General features: G+C 53.1%; 1 protein-coding gene across 1 annotated transcript in view; it reads left to right on the top strand.

Moving 5' to 3' along the window:
- Window positions 1-2941: 2941 nt before the first annotated feature.
- Gnai2 (G protein subunit alpha i2) overlaps window positions 2942-25670 on the top strand; it is a 29442-nt gene continuing 6713 nt past the window's right edge. Inside the window, exons 1-4 of the mRNA XM_045136802.1 lie at window positions 2942-3093; window positions 24402-24444; window positions 24659-24800; window positions 24941-25101. Of these exons, the coding sequence (XP_044992737.1) occupies window positions 2976-3093; window positions 24402-24444; window positions 24659-24800; window positions 24941-25101 (464 nt within the window). The 5' untranslated portion in view covers window positions 2942-2975. The remainder of the gene's footprint in view (window positions 3094-24401; window positions 24445-24658; window positions 24801-24940; window positions 25102-25670) is intronic.

Consider the following 25670-nt stretch of genomic DNA (forward strand, 5'->3'; position numbering starts at 1 on the left):
ATCCTCCTACCTCTGCCTCCCGAGTGCTGGGATTAAAGGCGTGCGCCACCACACCTGGCACATTTTGCACGTTTTTATTTTTACCTATGTTTCCTGACCTCAGGCTGCACATTGGGTGACTAACCATTAGACCCATTTTGCTGGTAGGAAAAGTGAGGCTCAGGAAGCTTCTGCTACTTGTCCAGAGGGAAATATGACCCAGAAGCTCTGCAGTGCCGCAGAATCCTTGCTCCCAACCACCACTGTACTGCCTCCGCTTACTGCGGATCTCTGAGCAGCGTGTGCAGGCTTTCTCCCTGGGGAGCAGAGAAGGCTTGTAAGCAAAGGAATGATGCAGTTTCTTTCAGCAGCAGGCTATTGGTTGTCCTGTGGAAGATGGATTGAGAAGAAACAGGGCTGGGGTGGAGCGCGGAAGCCTAGAATGGGAGACAGAAGGGACAGAGAATAGAGACAGATTTGAAGGGGCATTAGGGAGAGATGGAGGCAAAGTACATGGAGGGTATGAGTGAAGGGTCATGGTTCTGGCTGCTGGGAGGGGCCAGGAAGTGACAGAAAGCCCACGGGGGGGGGGGGTGTACCCAGTTCTGAGCAGCATGGGTTTGAGAGATCTGGAGTATCTGATAGAGGCATCACATTGGTGTGTGTGTGGGGGGGGACACAGAACCTGGCAAATTCAAATGTGGTGGTCACGTGTGGGGTTGTGAGTTCCTGGAGAAAGTGGCAAGTCACTGAAGTGGCCAAGCAGAGGTCTGGTCCTAGCCCTGGGGACGCCCCCCCCCCCATGAAGGTGAAGAAGGGAAGAACAACACAGGGCAGGAAAAGGAAGGGCCGGCTGGTGAGAAGGGTATAAGAGCCCCAGGATCTGATCCAGGGCCTGGGAAGGCCTTGTCTTCTTATCCCACCTCCATAGACCAGGGTCTGTTTGCTGCCCACCTCCCTAGAGCTGGGCCTCCAAGGGGCTGACAGGTTCTGTGGTTGCCTGGCAACTGAGAGAACTGTTGGCTGTTGCTAGGAGCAAGCCAGCCAGGCCAGAGGAGCAAAGCTCTCAAGCAGGGCGGGGCAGGGGAGGAGGGGGAGGGGCCACTACGGAGGGGGCTTTGCTGTCTCTGCCAGTGTGTGGAGACTGTGTTCTTGGGCTGCGTGAACCTTTATTTCGGTGTGTTGTGTGGATTTCGAGTTGGCTAGAGGCTCAGCCTACAGGTGCATGCAGAGAGCATCGGTCCATGGGTGACATTATATATTTTCACCTGTTGGTTGCATGCCCACGGTAGCAGGGCCTGCTTGAATTTTGGCTTCAGGCAGGGGGACCCCTGGGGGAACTTTTGGAGGATTACAGGCCAATGACTCCTCTATACCGGGAAGACACTCAGATAGGCAGACACAGACACTCCAGCGGTAGTAAGGAGTGTGACTTGTGCTAAGGAGCTGTGACGGGCCACTGCCTGGCTTTGGGTCGGGGCCCTCGGTCGACTCTTCAAACATCCAATCAAAGTTGGGGCTATAGGAGCCGGGCGTGGTGGCGCACGCCTTTAATCCCAGCACCCGGGAGGCAGAGGTAGGAGGACCACCGTGAGTTCGAGGCCACCCTGAGACTACATAGTGAGTTCCAGGTCAGCCTGGGTCAGAGTGAGACCCTACCTCAAATAACAAACAAACAAATAAAAAGTTGCAGCTATGGGTTCCTCCTGGAGAACAGGATTAGAACCATTTTGAAATGTCTCCTTAGAAACGCAGCTGCCGTCGCCTTGACCCAAGCCATAGGGTTACCAGTCTAGTGAGGGCAAGCTACCAGAGGATGGGACATGGGACTGAGGCCACCACTAGAGGTGGACAAGCCATGGGAAGGACAGATAAGAAAGATCATGGTGATTCTTCTTTCCACATTTCTCGCCCTCCTCTCCCTCAACTCTCCACTCGAGCCGCAGGTACTGGAGCCCCGGACTGCTGCCTGCAGGAGAATGCTTCCCAGTCCTATCAGGAAAGATCCAATAATGCTTGCATGACTAGAGAACTCATTCTAGGCAAAGGTGTAGGGTTAGCAATCAAATGCATTTTTTGTTGTTTTAAGATTTTTATTATTTATTTGCGAGAGAGAGAGAATGGGCGCGCCAGGGCCTCTAAGCCACTGCAAAGGAACTCCAGACGCATATGCCACTCTGTGCATCTGGCTTAACGTGGGTCCTGGGTAAATCGAACCTGGGTCCTTTGCCTTTACAGGCAAGCGTAGTCTTAACCGCTAAGCCATCTCTCCAGCCCGTTACTGTGGTTCTCGACTTGCTACAATTCCAGAGAGAAGGAAAAGCTCCCTTAAGAAAACTGCGGTCCACAAAGTAGTACCCTTCCCCCCCCTTCCCAGTTGAGTTGATTCCCAAAACAAGTTTCTGGGTCCTTTAACTTTATAGAAAGTTGCCTAAGACACGCCTCCTCCATCTTACTCCCCCAAACTCGCGGTCCGGGGCGTCATGTACCAACCCTGCGGCTACCAGATCAGCAGAGCTCCGCAATTCCCGAAGCCGAGCTCCGGGCTCGGAGCATCCAATCCCCTCCTGGCTCCGCCCGCAGCCAGCCCAAAGCCTCGAAAACCGGCGTTGACGCTCTTCCTTAGGGCCGCTGCCTTCCTTTCCCTCGGCCCGGCTCCGCCTACAGCCCGCGCCCGAGACTGGGCCGAGCCTAAACTTCTCGCTCCGCTCCGCCTCCCGGCCAATCGCCATCTCCTGTTTCCCGCAGGCTCCGCCTCCAGACCCGCCCCGGGGTCCAGTCCCCGGGCTTGGTTCGTCCGGGGCCCCACCCCTGGCCCGTCCCCGCCTTCGGTGCGCGGCAGCCGGGAAGGCGCCTCCCGCAGTCGCTCGGAACTGCCGCGCCGAGAGCTTCCCGCGGAGGGGCCGGCGGTGGGAGCGGAGTGGGTCGGGCGGGGCCGAGCCGGGCCGTGGGCCGTGTGGGGGGGGAGGGTCCAGGCCGGGCCGGCGGACGGCAGGATGGGCTGCACCGTGAGCGCCGAGGACAAGGCGGCGGCCGAACGGTCCAAGATGATCGATAAGAACCTGCGGGAGGACGGCGAGAAGGCAGCGCGGGAGGTGAAGTTGCTACTGTTAGGTGAGGCCCGGCTCTATTCTGGGACCCCCCCCCTCCCCACACACACACGCCCCCCTCCCTGAAATCCCCGATCCGAATCCTCCAGACAAGGGGCTTCAAACTCTCAGGCCTGGTCTGGACCCCCGACCTCCCCCCTCCCAACCTTCCAAGACCCACCTGGACAACACCGCCGGTACGAGTGGCAAAGTCTGCAGTGGCCTAGACCTCTGATCCTAGCCAGGCTTTAGCTTAGACCCCTTAACCTCACCCCAGGTCCCAAACCTCCAGACCCAGGCAGTTACGCTGTGACATCAGCCCCCAGACCGTGCTTGACCACTCACCCTTACCCACCTAATCTGCCTGCCCCTGAGAACCTCGGAGCCTCTTGCTTTACCCCACCATCTTTCCTAGTTTTTACCTGAGCTCTCAGAACTCCTCTGATTCCCCCTCTTTAAGCTCCACCTGTTTGCTCCACCTGTTCCCCCTATTCGTACCGGGCATGAGCTTTACCTGTGGCCCTTGCCAGGCTCTTATCCCCTCTCTCCATCCTCCCTCCCCCCAACCTTTACTCTGAAATCTATACCCTTCACCTGCGTACTGTAATTCCAAGAAACTTAAGTGGGAAAATGCTGTATGGCCCTCTCGCTGGTATCCAGTCCGAGCCCCTTCAAGTCACCAGATCCCTCTCTGCAGGCAAAATCCCCCTCCCCTGGAGCCCTCAGCCCCTCCGCCCTTACCTCCTCTCCTACACTTTGGCCTTCCCCTGTTTCTGCCCTGGGTGGCCGTTCTGGACTAGGGGCAGTCAGGGGTTGGAGAGGGGCCGGAGGCTGGATTTGGGCAGATTCCCTAAGAGGCTGGACGTGAGGTTCCTCTGGTCACACTGGGGGAGGGAGCCCGGCCTCAAGCATCTCTGGAAAGTTCCACTCCTTGGGAATACGCTTCCAAGGTTTCCAAGGACTGCCTGGACCCGCGAGGCACTAGTTAGGGAAATAGGAGGGGATGTGGAGGAGTTTGGGTTGTAGCCTCTTCCAAGGCCAGGGAAGATGGTGGCCGCTGGAGGATGGGGGGGAAGTGGAAGTGGTGAGGCAGCCGACATATTGCTGCCCCTACGGGGCGGGACAAGATCTGCTTACAACTGCTGGCCTCTCCATGCTCCGGGGGGCTAAGAGGCCTATGCTGTGGCCTTTGAGTGTTGGATGCCACAGGAGCCGTAGGATGGATGGGTAGTGGTGGGCTGGCTGAGTGAGGGGCTGGGGAGGGGGTCAGCAGCGGGTAGGCCAGGGTGCCTTGGAGCATCCAAGCTGGCCTTTTTTTGCAAAGCCGGTGGGCCTGGTACTTGTCTTGAGTCCAGCCTCTCACTGTGAGCTGGAATGGCTCCCCGTGGAAGCCTGACTTGGGGGTGGGGATCTCTGGATTGTGGGAATGGGGGGTGGTGGTGGTAGGCCTCGGCAGCAACGCAGCAGTGTAGCCCGCTGGATAGTGCGTCTGGGGGTGGTGGTGGGGGTGTGGCCCTTCAGCTCCAGAGTTGCAGGGAGGTGGTGGTGGGGGGGGAGGACCCTCCAAGCTATGGAAAGGTTAGGCGTTTTATTTCGGGCCTGTGGCGGAGAAACTGAAATTGTTATGTCCATTATGGGCCCATCTGTTGAGTGTCCCTGCGGGCCCGGCCTGGGGGCACAGCCCTGGAGGTTTCAAAATGGCATCCGCTCCGGTGCTGCCGCGGGGAGGAAGAGAAGGGGCGGGAAGGGGCGGCGGCCCAGCCTCCTGGGCTGCCTTGCGTTGGGCGCTTGCCTCTTCCTGTCTCTGCTGCGAGTGCGGCACGCAGTGAGTGGGTGTCGACGCGGCGGCAGAATGCCCGTCTCTGCTGGGCCTGGGAAGGGCACTTCCGGGACCGCTACTTCCCAGTGCCCAGGCTGGAGCCCTTTGCCAGCCCCTCCCCCCCCCAGGCTGATTGCACTTTATTGTGGCGGCTGAACCCAGATAGCCTGAGGATACAGGACTCCTTGGTGGGGGGGGGGTGATTGTGGGGAGCTAGTCCGTGTCCTTTTCCCCCTGCCTGACCGGCTTGTCCTTCTCCACCCCCAACCCCAGCTTAGCCTTTAAGCCAGGCCAGGTGAGACCTGGCACCCCATCTCCCATGGGTGTGTGCAGCAGGGAAGGGTGTAGGGTCTAGCCTGGCACTTTCTCATGGAACAAGTCCAAGTCCATCTCACCGTCCTCTGAAATGGTATTTTTCTGGCTTGAGTCGCAAATGCTCAGGGATGAGGATGGGGCCAGCGGGGGCACCTCCTAGGTCTTGTTGGGTATTTGGGGTGGGGCTAAGATGTGGGATGAGGGTGTGTGTGTGTGGGGGGGGGGGGCAAGAGGTTGAAGTAAGCCCCGACTGAAATGGACGACCAGATCTGCAGGGCCGATTTTTCGGAGCTGCCCTGGCAAGGGTTCTGGCTGGAGCCATGCAAGATTAAGGTGGCAGTGGGAACCCAGCTGTGACAGGCTCAGAGTCCTGGGCACCTATTTCATGTAGCGGGAGACTCTGTCCAAGGCAACGGGACTCAGTTTGGTCAAGTGCCAACCTTGCCTTCTCGCCAGAGCCACGCCTGCTGCCCCGCCCGCATACTGCCTGCCTCTCTCTCTCCCTCCATTCCCTGTAGCCCTGCCAGGAGGCAGGCAGTCACTGTCACCAGGGCAGAGGCAGATGTGGTGGACACTAACAAGAGAGTTGTCTGCAGCAGCTTGGGGTGTATGGGGGGGGGGGGGTTGGGGAGGGAGGAACAGGACCAGAGGAGCTGAAAATCAGTCTCACTACAGGAGATTCTTCTGCCTCCTACCCAGTTCAAACCAACTCCCCAACAAGGCCCAGATGGAATCTGGGGCCCAGGTAGACAGCTTCAACAGGGCAGTTGGAAACAGTACCCACTGTGGGCTCCATGAAGGCTTCATAGTATAGGTGCTGCAGTTTTGTCTTGCCCCTGGGACTTGGCTTTAAAAAATTATTTATTTATTTTTATTTATTAGAGACACAGAGAGAGAGAGAGAATGGGCGCGCCAGGGCCTCTAGCCACTGCAAATGAACTCCAAGGTGCATCTGGCTTACATGGGTCCTGAGGAATTGAACCTGGTTCCTTTGGCTTTGAATGATAACTCCTTAACTGCTGAGCCATCCCTCCAGCCCGGCCTTTTTTTTTTTTTTTATCTGTTTGATTGTTCTTTAATATTTGGAAAGAATTTTTTTAAAGATTTATTATTTATTTATTTGAGACAGAGAGAGGGAGAGAGAGATAGTGAGTGAAAATGGGCACACCAGGCCCTTTAGCCACTGCAAAGGAACTCCAGATACATGCACCACCATGTGCATCTGGCTTAGGTGGGACCTGGAGAATTGAACCTGGGTCCTTAGGCTTCGCAGGTATGTGCCTTAACCGCTAAGCCATCTCTCCAGCCCTGTTCTTTAATATTTGACTTAAGGGCCTCCTAGAATCCTTCAGCATCTCTGGCTCCCAGCACTTCTGCTTTCCCGACTAAGAGCGTGGCATTGCGGGAGAGGGGTGCTGGAGAGATGGCTTAGGCTTGCTGGCGGCCTGGGTTCAATTCCTTAGTACCCACGTCACAAAGTCATGCATCTGGAGTTCATTTGCAGAGACAAGAAGTCCTGGCGTGTCCATTCTCACCCCCCCACCCCAGCTTTTAAATATTTTATTTATGTATTTGAGAGAGACGGAGAGAGAAAGAGGCAGAGGAACTCCAGATGCATCTGGACATGGGTCCTGAGGTATAGAACCTGGGTCCTTTGGCTTTGCAGGCAAGTGCTTTAACCACTAAGCCATCTCTCCAGCCCTCTTTTTCTATGCAAGGCATAGAAGTGCTCTTTTCTTCCCTTAAGGCAACATGACACCTGGTGCATACTGAGTGCTTCTGTGTTGACTGAAGGATATACTTGCTGAATGTGTGTGTGTGTGTGTTTCAAGATAGGGTCTCATTCTAGCCTAGGCTGACCTGGAATTCACTGTAATCTCAGGGTAGTCTTGAACTCACAGTGATTCCCCTACTTCTGCCTCCCAAGCGTGGGATCAAAGGCGTGTGCCACCATGCGCAGCTTGAATGTGGTTTTTGAAGGTCACTGAGGCGCAGTTTGTAATATGGTGGGCAGGTGGCAGTGACAAGCACTCACTGTAGGGCCGATGACCAAGACTTGGGGGCTGGGGGGGGACGGGACACTGAAAGAAAAGTTCTTGGTGCAGAACTCTTGTTTGCTAGCTTATATGGGTGTCAGGGCACACACAGCACATAGTAGGGACTTTGTGTGGGAGAGTGGCTTTGCATTTTCCCTTCCACATCTGGCTGTTTGGGGACAGCCTGAAGGGCTGTTGGCTCTGATAACCCAATAGTTCCAGTGTGGCCCGAGAGACCTGAGCAATAGAGAAGCTGCTCAAAGTCTAGACGTGTTTATCAAAGGAAAAGGCAGGAAGTTTTTTTTTTAAATGAATATTTATTTGAGTGTGACAGAGAGAAAGACACACACACACACACACACACACACACACACACACGCACACGGAGAGAATGGGCCCGCCAGGGCTTCCAGCCACTGCTAACGAACTCCAGATGTGTGTGCCCCTTTGTGCATCTGGCTAACGTGGGTCCTGGGGAATCGAGCCTCGAACCGGGGTCCTTAGGCTTCACAGGCAAGTGCTTAACCGCTAAGCCATCTCTCCAGCCCATGGCAGGAAGTTTTAATGGCTTTTGTCCTGTCTGTGTCTAGCAAAGGGCCGACGTACTGAAGGTGCATCCTAAGCATATGTGTAAACCATGAAGCTGTTGAATATATTCCTGAACAGGACACAGCCCTTGAAGAGACATAAGCCTGGGGCTGCCTTGTCTAGCTAAGAGATAGATGGAAAGGTTAGCCTGGGGTCCTGGCTAGCTGGACATTGGGAAGTGGTAACTGGGACGTGGGGTTTCCTGGAGGAGGGGGTCCTCTGGGTGACCTGGATAAATGAACATCATTGGTCAGGGCCAGGTACTGACATCAGAGGGACTGACATTCATCAGCAGGGGCCACTGAGACTGGAGATTTGACCTGGATTTTCAAGACCTTGAATGTTTTCTGGCCTGGAGGAGGCCACACACTTCTCTATTAGATCACTCTGGGCAGGAGAGGGTCGCGTAAGTTAGAATACTGACTCCACCTGGTGGGAAGGGGGGAAACCTGCTTCCTGGCCTGGGGTCCTGCCCGCCTTCCCCAACCTGGGGCATAGTGCATCAAAGCCTGCAAACAGTTCCGGGACCTTCGGCTCTCTGCTGCCAAGCTGCTTGGGTGCAGTGTGGGGACCCTGGGGAACCCTAAACCCTGCTTTCAGGCAGATTGCTCACAGTTAGTGGGGAGACCAAAGCGTGCTTAATGTCGGGTGGAGAGACTATTCCTAGGACCTCCCGCGTAACCTCTAGGGGCCTAGCCTTGGGGGTGTGGCAAAGCTCTGGGTGCCAGGTGGGCAGGACTCAGGCAGCCTCCCGCCTTGCCAACCATTCTCTTGCAGCCTTCTCCCCGGCTGGAGCTCATTAGCACTTGAATGGGGGGTGGGGCGGCAGGGGCCTCACAGTCTCTTCCCACCCCTCCCCCAAGCTGGGCGAGGCTTTTGTCTGAGGGAGCAGACTGGGATGAGCTCCCACGCTAGGGAGCGAGCAGGGGGTCCCAGCTATTCCTGACCCCCTCTGCCTGTGTCCTGCCCAGGCTGCTAGGCTCAGCCGCATCCCATCACCCAGTGTTGGCATAGGCAACGTGAGATGTTGTGCAGTACCCTGGGGAAGGGATAGAAATAATTAGAGACCAGGCAGGTCCTGAACTTAGAGCCCAGGTGAATCAGGATAGCTCAGCCAGGCACAAGGTGGTGGGGAGCTTAGGGCAGCGCAGCCAAGCAGATGGTAGAGACTGGGAATGAACTACTGATGGGGCCAGTTGAAGGGCACGGGCTTCTACACCAGAGGCCGAGGCAGCACCAAGCCACCACTACATTTGAGTCAGACTGGGCTGCCAGATGGGGCCGGGCATGATCAAGGACCCCTTTGAGTCTAGGTAGGTGTCTGCTTGGCCTTGGGTTAACCTGAGAGGCAACGTGGAGACTGATTACCCACCAAGTGACAGTGGGTGTGAACTAATCCCAGTGAGGAGGTCTCTAGGCCTATGATACCGTGGTCATGGTTGGTAGGGGGGCTGGCACTTGGTGCCCCTGGGCCTCGGGCAGGCCCACTGGTCCCGTACACCCTGTCCTGGATCTCTGTCCCTGGCTGAGTTTCTCAGACGGTTGCTAAAAGTCACAGGTGCCGGAGATGTAACTCGCTTGGTAGAGTGAGTCCGTAAGCAGGCAGGAAACCCTGGGTTTGATCCACAGCATCAAATAAAACTAGGCATGGGGATGTAATCCTAGCTACATCCCTGAGTTCCGGGCCAACGGGAACTACATGAGACCCTATCTCAAAAACAAAGAAGCTCTCTACCACCAAGGGACAAGGACACCGCCCTCCTCATTCTGTCCTGAGCTTTTTGTTTTGTTTTGTTTTCTGAGGTAGGGTCTCGCTGTAGGCCCAGGCTGACCTGAAATTCACTGTGTAGTCTCAGGGTGGCCTTGAACTCATGGCGAGAGCCTTCTACCTCTGCCTCCCGAGTGCTGTGATTAAAGGCATGCGCCACCACACCTGGCTTCCCTTTTTTTTTAAAAAAAAAAAATAAAGATTTATTAGAGACAGAGAGAGAACGGGCGCACCAGGGCTTCTAGCCGCTGCAGATGAACTCCAGACGCATGTGTCACCATGTGCATCTGGCTTACGTGGGACCTGGAGAATCGAACCTGGGTCCTTAGGCTTCGCAGCTATGTGCCTTAACCACTAAAGCCATCTCTCCAGCCCTTGTTTTTTTTTTTTTTTTTTGTTTTTTTTTTTGAGGTTAGGTCTTGCTCTAGTCCGGCCTGACCTAGAATTCACTGTTTAGTTTCAGGGTGCTCCTCCCCTCCCCCAACTCACAGGCGATTCTCCTACCTCTGCCTCCTGAGTGCTGGGATTAAAGGCCTGCACCACCACACCCAGCTGGATTGGACCCTTTGATGTGGCCCCAGTGACTGATATTCTAAAGCAGCCTCTCCCTCAGGTGCAGGGTGGGGCTCCCTCTGCCCAGCCACCCCTGCCTCTCACCTAGAACTCTTGTTCTTACTAAACCCAATCTCACCCTCACCTCACCTTGGTGCCTTTTTGGAGCGGAGGCTATTCTCTGTTGGGGAGGTTTAATCTTCCAGGAAGGAGTGACGGCGGTGGTCTTCGGTGTTGGCTTTCAGAATGTGCCCACCAGACTCTGAAGGGAGTGTTGGGCCACTTTGAGTGAAGGCCTAAAGGTGGGGTTATCAAAGGCTTGGTGGGAAGCAGGTGTCTTTGTGGCTTGGAGGATTACTGCCCCTACCCCCCCCCCCCCACACACACTGTTACAGCTTCTGGCTGTGCAGAGAGGATGTTGATTCGCTGCACCTACTGTGCCCAGGCAGGGTGCTGGGGCACGAAGTCTATATAGCAGGCCCTGTGGGGAAGTGGTGTCCACATCAGAGGAAAAGGAGGAAGCAGCTGGGGGAGGAGGAGTTCAAAAGAGGAAGAGGCCAGAGGGCTGCTTGGTGCTAGCAGGGGTAGGAGCTGGGGTCACTCAGGGCTTTGCCAGCCAGGAGGCCCAGAAAGTTACCCGTGGGCCACCCTGCCCGCCATTTCTGAGTTGGGGGGCCCCACCCCGGTAGTCCTGTCCCAGCATCTGTTGGGATCCCAGAGAAGGGTGGTACTTCACAGGAGGATTCTAGGTCTCTCCTTCGGCCACAGGAAGTGGGGTGGCTGGGAGAGGGGACGCCAGTTGGGAGGGCCAGCAGGAAGGCAGAAGGCTGCCCTTAGATTCCCGTGCGGCCATTGCCCTCCAAAGCCGGAAGGCCAGCCGCAGGCGGAGATGAATGCCTGGAAATGGAGCAGCAGCTCCGGGATTAGCTCATTCCGGGCTTCCCCTCGCCGGGGTCTGACAGAGGGGTCTTTGGTCTAACCTGAGGTTTCCCGCTGCCCCCACCTGTTGAGCCTCTGCTGATAATAGTTGCTGCCTCTGAGCCGTGGCTGTTAGGTGGGACTAAACTCTGTGCAGGATTGTCCTATTTAATCCTGTGAAGCCGAGCTAGGCTTGACGCCCCTGTCGCTCAAGGGGAGCCAGGCAAGGTCGGGGATGTTACATGACTTGTCTAATAGGTGGAGAGGCCACCACGAGGTGACCTAAAGCAGTCACTGTGTACCTGCCCAACCACTGAAGCCCCTTGGGAATCTGCACCCTACTGGCAGGAGCAAAGGCAGGTGCCGGGCCAGAGAGATGGTTCAGTGGTTAAGGCGCTTTTGCCCATGAAGCCTGATGGCTCAAGTTCGATTCCTCAGCACCCATGTAATGCTGGATGCACAAAGGGAAGGTGTTGTACACGTACGCTCTACCTGTGTCTGGGGGTCTTGCCTCGAGGAGCCTTAATTCATCTTTTGCTCTGGAAGGTGTGGTCTAAGACCCTGCATAAGCCTTCCTGCTGCTCAGAACCAGAAATCTGCCTGCTGCCCAAGACTTATCTCATCCTACATCCAACGGCTCCTCACTTTACTGCCCATCTTACCCCCCAGCCTGTGACCCCCTCTTAGCTGCTTGTCCCTCCCACACTCCCAGTCTTAGGGAGACAGGCTGTGCTTGGGGAAGGCTGCTGAAGTCTGAGGTGAGGGCCTAGAATGGACTGGCTGAAGGGGACCTCCTACGGGGCTCCCACCGTGATCACCAGCTGTGGCCCTGGGTGGTGGTGGCTGAATGTGGACACTGCGCGTTGTTGGTGGGAGTTGAGGGTGTTAGCTGATGAGGCATGACCCTCATGCTCCTTGGCCTCCAGATGTGAGTTCTGTGGCCAGGCGGGGCCTGGTCTTCCCCACTGGAGGTTCCCAAGGGGTTCTGCTCTGTGTTGTCAAGCCAGGTCCTCCGGGCTGAGGCTGCAGAGAGCCAGAACAGAAGCCTCCGAGCTTTTGGGCCAGGTGGCTGTGCCGAGAGCAAGAGACCATGGCCCTCACGAGTACCCAAGGCTGGAGGCCAAGAGACCCGAACCCCACTGTTCCCCACGATGTGACCTCAGGGCCCTTTTTTTCTCCGTCTTACCCAGTGCTGGGACTTGGTCAGGATTCTTAGCATAGCACTCGGGCTGTGGAAGTGTGCGCACACAGACGACGGCTGTGTGGAGCCTGGCGCATTCCCATGAGAGGTGCATTTCACCGATGGGAACCCTGAGGACCAGGTACTTGGGAATAGCTGAAGGGATCCCTGAAGGAAGCATGGCTCCTTGTAATAATGACCTGGGGCTGGCTTGGTCGAGATCTGCTCCTTACAGGGGGTGAGACCTGCAACTTAAGGAGCCGTGGGGGTAGTTGATATGTTGGGGGTACTTGGTGGAAGGTCAGGCCACAGGCATGGGACTGTTGCAGAACCTTCCAAGACCCCTGTTGTTATCTTGCCCCCCACCCCCCACTCGTTGGTTGGAGTGAGGGGCCCAAAGAGGAGCACCTGGAGGAAGGAAGAGACACCAGGGGCGGGGACTTGGAGGGCCTTTGTTTGGTTCTGGGGCTGTCTTCCCCCTCCTTGCCTCCCTCTGGTTTCCATTGTTCCTGTGTGTTGGGTCTAGGATGCTGGCTGGGGGCTTCCCAGGGAGGAGGAGGAGGTGGTGGCGAAGGGTCTAGGCACCTCCCCCAGTCTCCCCTAGCCCGGGAACCGCTGTTTTTCTAAAAACAAAATACTGCCCAGCCCCCACCTCCTTAACTATGTCCCTGGCTTCCGGGCGCCCCCTGGTGGTGGTCAGACCTGGAACCCTGGCGCTCCAGAGGAGAGGTGATAGGTGAGACCTGGGCTAGACTGGAGATGGGGTGGTGAGGCCTGGAGAGAGTCATTTTAGGGTGGGCTCCTCAGGACCCAGTCCCATCCTTCGCACTGTGCCTTACCCCGTTTGTGCAGTTTGGGTGTGCCTGGGCACTGTGGCTTTGAGCTGGGCGGCTGCCCAAGCCTACCCTGTGGTCCCAGCCGCTGCTGCTTATGAGAAGTTCTGCCCTCAGGCTGCCACGTCAGCTGGCAGCTCCTCTTAGCTCATGCGTTCCAGAGGAGCCCCCCAGCTGGCAGGCTATCTCCAGAGAGGCCCTTTCCCAGCCCATCCAGCCTTCTGAGTGTTGGAGTCAGTGGACAGTGTAACTGGGAGGTTCCTGGGTAAGACGGCAGCCCTGGCTAATGCAGAAGTCTCCTGCGTGCGGAAGGGCAGTGGTGAGCTCAAAGCACAAAGCCAACAACTAGCAGGGCTAGAGAGATGGTTTAGCGGCTAAGGTGCTTGCCTGCAAAGCCTAAGGACCCAGGTTCAATTCCCTAGTACCCACCTAAGCCAGACGCACAAGGTGGCACAAGTGTCTGGAGTTTGATTGCAGTGGAGGCCCTGTTGTACCCATTTTCTCTCTCTTATCTCCCCCCCTCAAAAAAAAAAAAAAAAAAAAAATATATATATATATATATATATATATATATATATATATATATATTTTTGGCTTTTCAAGGTAGGGTTTCACTCTAGCTCAGGCTGACCTAGAATCTACTATGTAATCTCAGGGTGGCCTCGAACTCACAGTGATCTTCCTACCTCTGCCTCCCAAGTGCTGGGATTAAAGGCATATGCCACCACACCTGGCTTTAATAAAATATTTTTAATTTTTTTTATTTTATTATTTATTTGAGAGCGACAGACAGAGAGAGAAAGAGGCAGATAAGAGAGAGAGAGAGAGAGAATGGGCGTGCCAGGGCCTCCAGCTACTGCAAATGAACTCCAGACGCGTGCGCCCCCTTGTGCATCTGGCTGACATGGGTCCTGGGGAACCGAGCCTCAAACCGGGGTCCTTAGGCTTCACAGGCAAGCGCTTAACCGCTAAGCAATCTCTCCAGCCCTAATAAAATATTTTAAGAAAAGGAAGAAAAAAAAAAAAGCTAACGGCAGGCCTGAAGAGATGGCTTAGCAGTTAAGGCATTTGCCAGCAAAGCCAATGAACCCAGGTTCGATTCCCCAGGACCTATGTAAGTCAGATAAGTGCACACAAGGTGGCACATGCATTGGCGTTCCTTTGCAGTGGCTGTAAAGGCCCTGGGGTGCCCATTCTCTCTCTTTCTGGTTTCTCCTTTCCCTCCCTCTCTTTCAAATAAATAAACAAATAAAATATTAAGAAAAAAGATAACAGCAGATTCAGTGGTTCTGTCTGGCCTTTGATGCTCTGTACTGGCCTGTAAGCCTCCATTCTCCATTCCTCCTCTTGTGGTTTTTTGTTTGTTTGTTTGTTTGTTTTGGTTTGGTTTTGGTTTTCAAGGTAGGGTCTCACTCAAGCTCAGGCTGACCTGGAATTCACTATGGAGTCTCAGGGTGGCCTCAAATTCACAGTGATCCTCCTCCCTCTGCCTCCGGAGTGCTGGGATTAAAGGCGTGCGCCACCATGCTCGGCCTCCTCTGTTCTTTGCCTGAAGCTCTCCTTCAGGTGAGATGCCCATAGACATCCACTCTGCACATCGAAGTTACAGTGACCAGGCGCCTGGTCATTGTGGACTGCAGGAAGTGAGAGGTTTGAGGAAATCCATATTCTTTCAAAGGATAGGAAGATAATGACAACCTGGTTTCTTTCTTTAAAAAATTTTTTTTTTTAAATTTACTTATTTGTGAGAGAGATGCAGAGAGAGAATGTGTAAGAGCCAGAGTTTGCATACACCAGAAATGAACTTTAGACACACGTACCAATTTGTGTATCTGGCTTTATGTGGGTACTGGGGAATTGAACCTAGGCTGTCAGGCTTTGCAAGCGATCACTCTTAATAACCACTGAGACTGAGCCAGTATCCCCCCCCACACACACACACACCATTTCTTTCTTTCTTTCTTTTTTTGGTTTGTCAAGGTAGGGTCTCACTGCGGCTCAGGCTGACCTGGAATTCACTTTGTAGTCTCAGGCTGGCCTCACTGCGATCTACCACCTCTGCCTCCTTAGTGCTGGGATTAAAGAGATGCGCTACCATGCCCAGCCTCCATTCTCCCCCCTTCCCCCCCCCCCCCCAGGTAGGGTCTCCATCTAACCCAAACTGACCGGAATTCACTATGTAGTCTCCAGGTGGCCTCAAACTCAGGCTGGTCCTCCTACCTCTCCCTGCCTAGTGCTGGGATTAAAGGCGTGCACCACCATGCCTGGCTATTCTAGGTTTATCTTGAACTTGGTGTTCTCCTGCCTCAGCCTTCTGAGTGCTAGAATTACAGGTCTGTGCTACCATGCCTGGCACTAGTGATAACTTGTACTGGAATACTCACCGTGGGGCAGGTATAACCAGAAGAGCTTTGCGTTGGATTGTTCCAGAAGGGTCTGTGGATGGGTAGTAGCCCTTGGCAAGTTGAGAGCCCTTTCTTCCCCTGAAGGAAGAGCTGAAAGTCAGAGGTGAGCCAGCTGGCTGGCTGCTTAAGAAAACTGAGTCCAGTATGCACTGCCTCCCAGCAGATCAAACCTTAATCTAGGAAGTAGAGGGTACAAGACGTACAGGTCGTGGGACTTGGATGCTAGGGAACTAGATGGACATCAAGTGGCTGGACCTGTGGGCTCATCTGTGACTGCCGGCCCTGTTCAGGCAGATGGGATGGCCCTGTCTGCCTTGCCCCATCTGTTCTCTCCGCTCGGTGCCCCCAGCAGAAGCAGATGTTCTGATGCAGGGCAGCTGCCATCAGTACTGCCTGCCTGCAGCGCACTTGCCAGCTGCGCCCCAGGACGAGGGCCGCAGAAGGGTCTTCCTTGGTAGGAAGAGGTGTGGCCCAGTGGGAATATCAAGGCCACCCTAGGGAACCTCTGTGAGCTGCTCTGATCTCACCCAGCTGGGAACAGAGCACCTGGTGGTGGCCCTTTGAGGACAAAAGTGGCTCACGCCGACTTCCTATTGGCCAGACTCCCGTGCCTGGCATCTCTGCAGTAAGGAAGACCTTCCGTAAGGGGTACGAGCAGGGCTGGCAGAGGAACTGAATACCCACCATCCACGGGGTACAAGCAAACTCCAGACCAGATGTCAGCTTATCTGGTGAGGATGTTCCCTCAGGTCTTGATGGAGAAAGGCCCACTTAAGGGAGTGGAGAATTATGCTGCTGCCCCCGACAGCGCCCAGAAGTGAGTCTGTGGGCCACTGGAGAGCCTGGATCTTCACCCCACACCTTCCGCTGGCCGTCCCTCGGTGGAGTCACCCATTCTGCTCCCGGCCCCTTCCCTGAAGCTGTCTCTGTGTCTCCCTGCTTCCTGCCTGGCTGCCAGCCAGCACCACACCCTTGTCCTGCTTTACTCTCTCACTGCTTTCCCCCTGAGTCTCAGCTGCTGGAGTGATAAAGGGACCTCACTGTCCTGAGTCCAGGGCTGGAGGCTCCGTGGCCAAGAGGGACTGTGTTTGCAGAGAATGTCCCAACTCAGAAGTCAGAATTCGAGAGGCCTTAGGGGTGGAACACTGAGGCTCGAGGACAACATGGAAGCAGGCCTTTAGCTGGCTGAGGCTGGATACAAATGTCCCAGGCTCCCAGCCGGGGCTTGGTCAGGTGTGGCTCACTTGGTGTCTGCCAGCTTTGCTAGGAAAAGCAGATGCAAAGCGAATATGTGATGTCTTATCTCCATTGCTGGGCTGTGTCTCGGTGGCTCACGCCACCTCTGAGGAGAATGGTTAAAAGTATTAGATACTGTCTGTACCCGCTTCACATAGTCAGGAGTCCTTGGTCCTACCTCTGCCTAAAAGCACGCACCACCACACCTGGATAAAACGTAGGGGTTTCCTCCATTCTTGTCTTTTTTGTTTTGTTTTGGTTCCAGGTATGGTCTCACTGTAGCCCAGGCTGATCTGAATTCACTATGTAGTTCTAGGCTAGCTTTGAACTCAGAGCGATCCTCCTACCTCAGCCCTCCCTTCCCTCCACGTCACCATGCCTGGCCTTCTGCTTCAGCATATGCCCTCTTCCTCCTGCTCTGTGGGAACAAGTTAAAAAGGCATCAGCTGGAGAGATGGCTCAGTGGTTAAAGGTGCTTGCTTGTAAAGCCCGACAGCCTAAGTCTGAATCACCAGTACCCACATAAAGCCACACGCACAACGTTTGCAGTGGCGGGAAGCCCTGACATATCCATTTATTCTCATTCTCTCTCTCTCTCTCAAATAAATAAATAATAAACTATTTATTTGAAGGAGGAGAGAGACAATGAGGTGGACAGAGAGGATGGATGGGTATGCCAGGGCCTCCAGCCACTGCAGATGAACTCCAGATGTATGCACCACTTTGTGCATCTGGCTGGAGGCCCTGATGTGCCTTTTCTCTCTCTCTCTGTTAGCACCCTACCACCTCTATTTGCCTCTCTTTCAAATTAATAAATAAAATATTTGAAAAAAAATTTTAAAAGTCTATCCAGGTAACCACCATGCCCTTCCTTCCCCAGGTGGATGCTGAGGCCCGTGCTCCCGGGGCCTCAGTGTTAAGGCACATATTATGCTTTCTACACCCTCTGTACATCCCGCTGGGCTTGTGGATGCTGTCAGGCACAGCCCACTGCAAGGGGGTGGGGAATGACACAGCCCATGCCCAGGTCCCCAGTGACTAGGGCTGGAACCAGAGAGAGGACTGGTATCCCAGCCTACCTGAAGTCTGCATGTTTGTTTCCTTCTAGCCCCACCACCATCCTCACAAGCAGGCCTAGGACCATTGTTTGCTCAGTCATTACAGGCACCACCCACCTGGTAGCAGTCTTGAGAACCCCGATCCCTCAGGGCACTGGGCTGGGGTTGGCCCATTCCTGTGAGGGCCACAGCTGTGTCTCAGTTTCCACAGTAAAATGTAGATTTGGAGTAGGGCATCTGAGGCAGCCAAGATTGTTGGCAAGGCCTGTCACCCTATCCTGCTTATTCTTTTATTTTTATTTATTTATTTGAGAGCGACAGACAGAGGGAGGGAGAGAATGGGCACACCGGGGCCTTCAGACACTGCAAACAAACTCCAGACGCATGCGCCCCCTTGTGCATCTGGCTAACGTGGGTCCTGGGGAATTGAGCCTTGAACCGGGGTCCTCAGGCTTCACAGGCAAGTGCTTAACCGCTAAGCCATCTCTTTCTCCAGCCCTATCCTGCTTATTCTTGTCTAGGTGCCTTCTGCTATTGCTGCTTGTGAATACCTCAGAAACTGGGGCCGGAGTAGTAAACCTAGTGACAAGTGCAGCTGCGCCCAGTGGACTGTGGCCTAGCTGCAGCATCAGGCACTTAGAGCTGCAGGAAGGACCATTTATTTGTGGAGCAAGGTGGGCCGGTCACAGAGGGGACTGTAACTCAGCCTCAACCTGGGCTTCAACTTCATGTTAGATGGGGCTTAGCTTCACTGTGAAGATCAAAGTGCTTAGTAAATTCAGTAGCCAGGATGTAGTTTAGTTTAGTAGAGTGATTGCCTAGCATGCATGGAGCCCTGGGTTCAGTACCCCCCACACTGCATATAATACTGGGTGTGGTGGCACATGCCTACAGTTCCAGCACCCAGGATGAGAAAGCTGGAGGATCAGGAGTTCAAGGTAATTCTTGGCATCTTCTTCCTGTTTTTGTTTTGGCTTGGTTTGGTTTTTCGTGGTAGGGTTTCATTCTAGCCCAGGCTGACCTGGAATTCACTCTGTATTCTCAGGGTGGTCTCGAACTCACAGCAATCGTCCTTCTTCCTCCCAAGTGCTGGGATTAAAGGCGTGCACCACCACATCCAGCTAGCTTTGTGATTATTACTACTGCTCATGTTGTAATGTCAGTATGTTAAGCCCCTTCACCCTCTGAGGTTGCCTTGACTTGTCCCAAGGGATCCTGGTACCGGACACAAGAGTTCCCAAGTTTGACCTATCCACAGACTGACCCCCACCCCCAACCTTGCTGAGCTGCTTGGAGGGACAGACTTTCACAGTGCTATGGAGATCATTGGAACACGGGACAGATTCACCCAGTACAGGAAGCAGCGTGGGCAATCCTGGCAGCATCACGAGGCAGTGAAGGGACAGCAGCAGAGCAGAAGGGCTGACAGAAGCTGGGAAGGCAAATGCTGTCTGGAGCTCAGGATAGAGAGCAAGGAGAAGGCTGGAGAGATGGCTTAGCAGTTAAGATGCTTACCTGTGAAGGCTCAAGGACCCAGGTTCGATTCCCCAGGACCCATGTAAGCCAAATGCATAAGGTGGCACATGAATCTGGAGTTTGTTTGCTAGAGGCCCTGATGCACCCATTCTCTCTGTCTGCCTCTTTTTCTCTCCCTTTCTCTCTCTTAAATAAATAAATAAATTTAAAATTAAAAAAAAAAAGAACAGGGGCTGGAGAGATAGTCTAGCAGTTAAGGCATTTGCCTGCAAAGCCAAAGGACCCAGGTTCGATTCCCCAGTACCCACATAAACCAAGCTGCACAAGATGATGCATACGTCTGGAGTTCATTTGCAGCGGCTGAAGGTCCATTCTCCCTCCCTCTTTCTCTCCGTCAATTAAATAAAAATTAAAATAAGATATTTAAAAGACAATGAAAATGTATCCATTAAAAAAACAAAACAGGAGCCGGGTGTGGTGGAGCACGTCTTTAATCCCAGCACTTGGGAGGCAGAGGTAGAAGGATCACCATGAGTTCAAGGCCACCCTGAGACTACATAGTGAATTCCAAGTCAGCTTGGACTAGAGTGAAACCCTACCTTGGAGGGGAAAAAAAAAAAAAGAGTGAGTTAGGACCTTGGCTCTCTTCCCTCAGTCTCCTAGCCAGGATTGAAGGGGTCCTCCTTGTTTTCACATTTTTCTGCACAAACCCCTGAGAAGTATCCATTCCTGGGTTGTAATCCTCAAGATTTGCCTTTGGCTGGGTGTAGTGGCTCACATCTTTAATCCCAACATTTGAGAGGCCGAGGTAGGAGGAACACCATGAGTTCGAGGCCACCCTGAGAATACAGAGTGAATTCCAGGTCAGCCGGGGCTAGAGTGAGACCCTACCTCAAAAAAAAACAAACGAAAAAAGATTGGCTTTGTATGTTTGAGTTGGTACGTGGGAATCTATTCCCTTTTCTTAGGCACTCTGGATTGAACACAGGACTTTGTGCATGGGAAGCCTGTGTTCCACCCTAGGACTACACCCCCAGACCCCTAAATCAGTCATTTAAAACCCTCCCAGGCATGATATTACAGCCTGAGCCACACTTAAAAAAAAATTATTATTTGTGCATGCACAAGAGAGAATATGGATGTACCAGGGCCTCTTAGCACTGCAGATGAGCTTCAGATGCACGTGCCAGTTTGTGTATCTGGCTTCATGTAGGTTGCTAGGGAATCGAACCTGGGTCATCAGGCTTTGCAAGCAAGTGCCTTTAACTGCTGAGCCATCTCTGCAGCCCTGAGCTGCATTTTGAAGTGGGTTTGGTGAGCCAGGCCTCACCTTGGTCATTTTGGATCTTGCACAAGATTTTACTTTCCTGAGCCTCAGTGTCCTCACCTGTAAAAAAGAAGAGCAGAAACTATCTACGTGGTGGGGGTGTCTGCTGCTGGAACTCATAGGAGAAAGTGGCCACAAATCTCAGAACCAGTCAAGAATTGGGCAGGGCGAGCTGGGGAGATGGCTCAGCAATTAAAAGTGCTTGTTCTCAAAACCTGCCTTGCCCAAATTTGATCCTTCCCAGTACCCATGTAAAATAGTCTATTGCCTCTTTCTCTCTATTCTCCTTTTTCTCTGTCAAATAAATAAATATTTTTTAAAAGGGCTGCAAGGATGGCTTATTGGTTAAGGCATTTGCCTGAAAAGCCAAAGGACCCAGGTTCAATTCCCCAGGACCCACATTTGCCAGATGGACTAGGGGGCACACATGTCTGGAGTTTGTTTGCAGTGTCTGGAGCCCTGGCACGCCTGTTCTGTCTCTCCCCCCCACTTTCTCTGTCAAGTAAATAATATTTTTTTAAAGGGTGGGGTCTATCACAGGGCTAGAGGGATGGCTTAGCAATTAAGGCATTTGCCTGCAGAGCCAAAGCATGCAGGTTCAATTCCCTAGGGCCCATGTAAGCCAGATGCACAAGGTGGTGCATGCATCTGGAGTTTGTTTGCAATGGCTGGAAACCCTGGCATACCCATTCTCCCTCCCTCTCCCCTTCCTCTCCCACCCCTCTCTCATCTCTTTCTGTCCAATAAATAAGGGCTGGAGAGATGCCTTAGCAGGTAAGCACTTGCCTGTGAAGCCTAAGGACCCTGGTTCAAGGCTTGATTCCCCAGGCCCCACATAAGCCAGATGCACAAGGGGGTGCACGCATCTGGAGTTTGTTTGCAGTGGCTGGAGGCCCTGGCGCACCCATTGTCTCTTTCTCTGACAAATAAATAAATAAATAAATATTTTTGAAAAAGAAAAGAAAGAAAGTGGTGCGTGTGTCTGTGAGGGCAACACCTGTCTAACAATCATAGGTGGAGCCAGTAGAAGGAAGCTCCTGGGCCAGCCAGTGTGCTGTTCCTTTGCAGTGGAAAGAGACCCTGTCTCAAATAGATGGAAGTAGTAGGGGGCCAAGGAGATGGCTCAATGGTTAAAATGGTTGTGTGCAAAGCCTGCTAGCTGAGTGCATTTTTGCATCCTGAAGTAGCAAGTGACCTTGGCATGTTATACATGCCTACACACACACACACACACAATTTTTAAAAGAAGGTGGAGGGATAGAGAGATAGCAGTTAAGGTGCTTGCCTGCAAAGCCAAAGGACCCAGGTTCGATTCCCCAGTACCTGCGTAAGCCAGATGCACAAGGTGGTGCACGCATCTGGAGTTGATTTGCAGCCCTGGTGTTCCCATATTCACCTTGTCTCTCACTCTCTCTTTCTCCCTGTCTCTTCACCCTCTAATAAGTAAAAAATAAGAAAATTAGGGGGCTGGAGGGATGGCTTAGTGGTTAAGGTACTTACCTGCAAAACCAAAGAACCCAGGTTTGATTCCCCAGGACCCATGTAAGCCAGATGCACAAGGTGAAAAATGTATCTGGTATACATTTGCAGCGTCTGGCGGCCCTAACACCCTGCGCCCCCCCCTGCCCCAGCTCTTTCCCTCTGTTGAATAAAATAATTAAAAATTTTTAAAAGGGCTTAGTGGTTAAGGCACTTGCTGGGAAAGCCTAAAGACCCAGGTTCAATTCTCCAGGTCCCACGTAAGCCAGATCCACATGGTGCCACATGCATCTGGACTTGGTTTGCAGTGACTAGAGACCCTGCTGCTCCCATTGCCCACCACCTCTCTCTCTCTCTGCCTGTTTTCCTCCTCCTCCTCTTAAATAAATAAAAATATTAAAAAAAAAACAAGTAATAGTTACCAGTATGGGAACAGGGACTTCAAATATATATATATAATTTTTTATATTTATTATTATTATTATTTTGGTTTTTCAAGGTAGGGTCTCACTTTAGCCAAAGCTGACCTGGAATTCACTGTGTAGTCTAAGGGTGGCCTTGAACTCACAGTGATCCTACCTCTACCTCCCAAGTGCTGGGATTAAAGGCAGGTATGCACCACCATGCCCGGCTCTAAAAAATTGTTTTTTAAAAAATAAATTTTCTGCCGGGCGTGGTGGCGCATGCCTTTAATCCCAGCACTCGGGAGGCAGAGGTAGGAGGATCGCCATGAGTTTGAGGCCACCCTGAGACTCCATAGTGAATTCCAGGTCAGCCTGGGCTAGAGTGAAATCTTACCTCAAAAAAACAAAAAATAAAAATAAATAAATAAATAAAAAATAAATAAATTTTCTGACCTTGAGAGATGGCTTAGTGGTTAAGCGCTTGCCTGTGAAGCTGAAGGACCCCGGTTCAAGGCTTGATTCCCCAGGACCCACATTAGCCAGATGCACGAGGGGGCGCACACATCTGGAGTTCGTTTGCAGTGGCTAGAAGCCCTGGCACGCCCATCCTCTCTCTCTCTCTCTCTCTCTCTCTCTCTGCCTCTTTCTGTCTGTCGTTGTCAAATAAATAAGCAAAAAAAATATTTTTTTTTTCATATGTTGTTTATTTATTTGAAAGTGAGAGAAAGAGGCAGAGAGAGAGAATGGGCGCATCAGGGCTTCCGCCACTGCAAACAAATTCCAGACACATGCGCCCCTTTATGTATCTGGGTTATGTGGGCCCTGGGGAATTGAACCAGTGTCGTTAGGCTTTGCAGGCAAACACCTTAACCACTAAGCCATTTCCCCAGCCCCAAACAATAGTTTTTAAAAAGAAGGTGGGGGCTGGAGAGATGATTTAGCAGTTAAGGTGCTTGCCTTCGAAGCCTAAGGACCAAAGTTCAACTCCCTGAAATCCACGTAAACCAGTTGTACAAGGTCACACATGTGCATAAAGTGGCGCATGCGTCTAGAGTTTGATTGCAATGACTAGATGCCCTGGTGTGCCAATTCTTTCCCTCCCTCTCTCCCTCATAAAGAAGGTGAAAGCCGGTCATGGTGGTGCACGCCTTTAATCCCAGCACTTGGTAGAGGTAGGAGGATGGCTGTGCGTTTGAGGCCACCCTGAGACTACATAGTGAATTCCAGGAGAGCCTGAGCTAGAGTGAGACCCTACCTCGAAAAACCAAAAACAAAACAAAAATAAAAATTAAAAAAAGAAGGTAGAGCCGGGCGTGGTGGCACACACTTTTAATCGAGCTCTCTAGAGGCAGAGGTAGGAGGATCCAAGTGAGTTCCAGGCCACTCTGGAACTACATAGTAAATTCTAGATCAACCTGGGCTACAGTGAGTCCCTACCTCAAACCAAAAAAGAACGATGGGCTGGAGAGATGGCTTAGCAATTAAGGTGCTTGCTTGCAAAGCCTAAGGACCCAGGTTCGATTCCCTAGGACCCACATAAGCCAGATGCACATGGCGGTGCATGCATCTGGAGTTCATTTACAGTGGCTAGAGGTCCTGGCGCACCCATTCTCTGCATGTGTCTGTCTGTCTCTCTCAAAAATAAATAAGAATAAATAAGAATGCAGGCTTAAATATCTGGCCAAAACCCCTGAACTTATTCAGGGGCAGAGGGAACTACTGTGGACAGTGGATTGATTTCAGGGTGGTAAAAGCCTGCAGGGAGCTCATCATGCGGCAGGTGCTGTAGATTTCCTTGGTCACTGTGGCTCTTAGGGTCACTGTTCTGTTGATATGGGCCTCCAGAGCTAACAGACACAATTCCAGTACTAGGCTGCTTCTCCCTCCACCTGTGGAGCCCCCTGGGCCTGCGCCTGACTGCCTGTACCCTCTGTTCCAGGTGCTGGGGAGTCAGGGAAGAGCACCATCGTCAAACAGATGAAGTAAGTGTTGTGTGTGGAGGCGGTCCCCAAACTTTTGATTCTCCCCTGGGCCTGATACGCCTGTGCCCCAAGTATATGCCCAGCTTATCTGCACCAGGCCCAGACTTCCTTTTAGTCAATCATATCTGTGAGATCATAAGGACTGTAGGGGCAGTTTCCCCGGAACCAGCAGCCTGTGGTCTGTGGACCTTAACTCCTGACCCCTGGTTGTCAGGATTATCCACGAGGATGGCTACTCAGAGGAGGAATGCCGGCAATACCGGGCGGTCGTCTACAGCAATACCATCCAGTCCATCATGGCCATTGTCAAGGCCATGGGCAACCTGCAGATTGACTTTGCTGACCCCCACCGTGCGGTATGTGTCCTCCCTTCCCCCCATACACACACCCCATTGGCCTGTTTCCTAAAAGCCTTCAGGGCAGGGAAGGGGGGGCGCACCTTTCGCTGGCTGACACCCCCCCCCCCCCCCCCCCCCCCCCCCGCTGCTGTGTGCAGGACGACGCCAGGCAGCTCTTTGCGCTGTCGTGCGCTGCCGAGGAGCAGGGCATGCTCCCTGAAGACCTGTCCGGTGTCATCCGGAGGCTCTGGGCTGACCACGGTGTGCAAGCCTGCTTTGGCCGCTCTCGGGAATACCAGCTCAATGACTCGGCTGCCTAGTGAGTGCTCCCGAGGGCTGGGCACGGTGGGGGTGGGCAGGGTACTACTAATCTTGAGTTGAAGCTGAGTGGTGTCCAATGAGAGTTTGGTGGCAGTGTGAGGTGGATAGGCTTGTGTGGCATTCTGTTGAATTGTCAGGAGGAATGATGGCCATCTTGGTGGCTTCTGTAGTAACCTCTTCCAGGCCACTTGAGTCTAATCTGTCTTTATTATACACAATCATTATATGATCATTCTTTTTTCTTTCTTGCTTTCCTTCTTCCTTTCCTTCCTTCCTTTGGTTTTTCAAGGCAGGGTCTCGCTCTCTAGCCAAGCTGACTTGGAATTCACTATATATAGCCTCAGGGTGGCCTCAAACTCACAGCAATATTCCATCCTCCTACCTCTGCCCCCCGAGTGCGGGGTTAAAGGTGGGCACCATCACGCCCGGCCTATACACAATCATTCCAATGAACATTTGCTGTCACCTGCTCTGTGCCAGGCCCTGTGTAAGGTTTTAGGGGCACAGTGATGAGTTAAGCAGACAAGGCCCTGCGCGGTGGCACAGGCCCAGAGGAGCGACTGCCTT

The sequence above is a fragment of the Jaculus jaculus genome, chromosome 17, assembly GCF_020740685.1.
Source record: "Jaculus jaculus isolate mJacJac1 chromosome 17, mJacJac1.mat.Y.cur, whole genome shotgun sequence".
NCBI classification, from domain to species: domain Eukaryota; kingdom Metazoa; phylum Chordata; class Mammalia; order Rodentia; family Dipodidae; genus Jaculus; species Jaculus jaculus.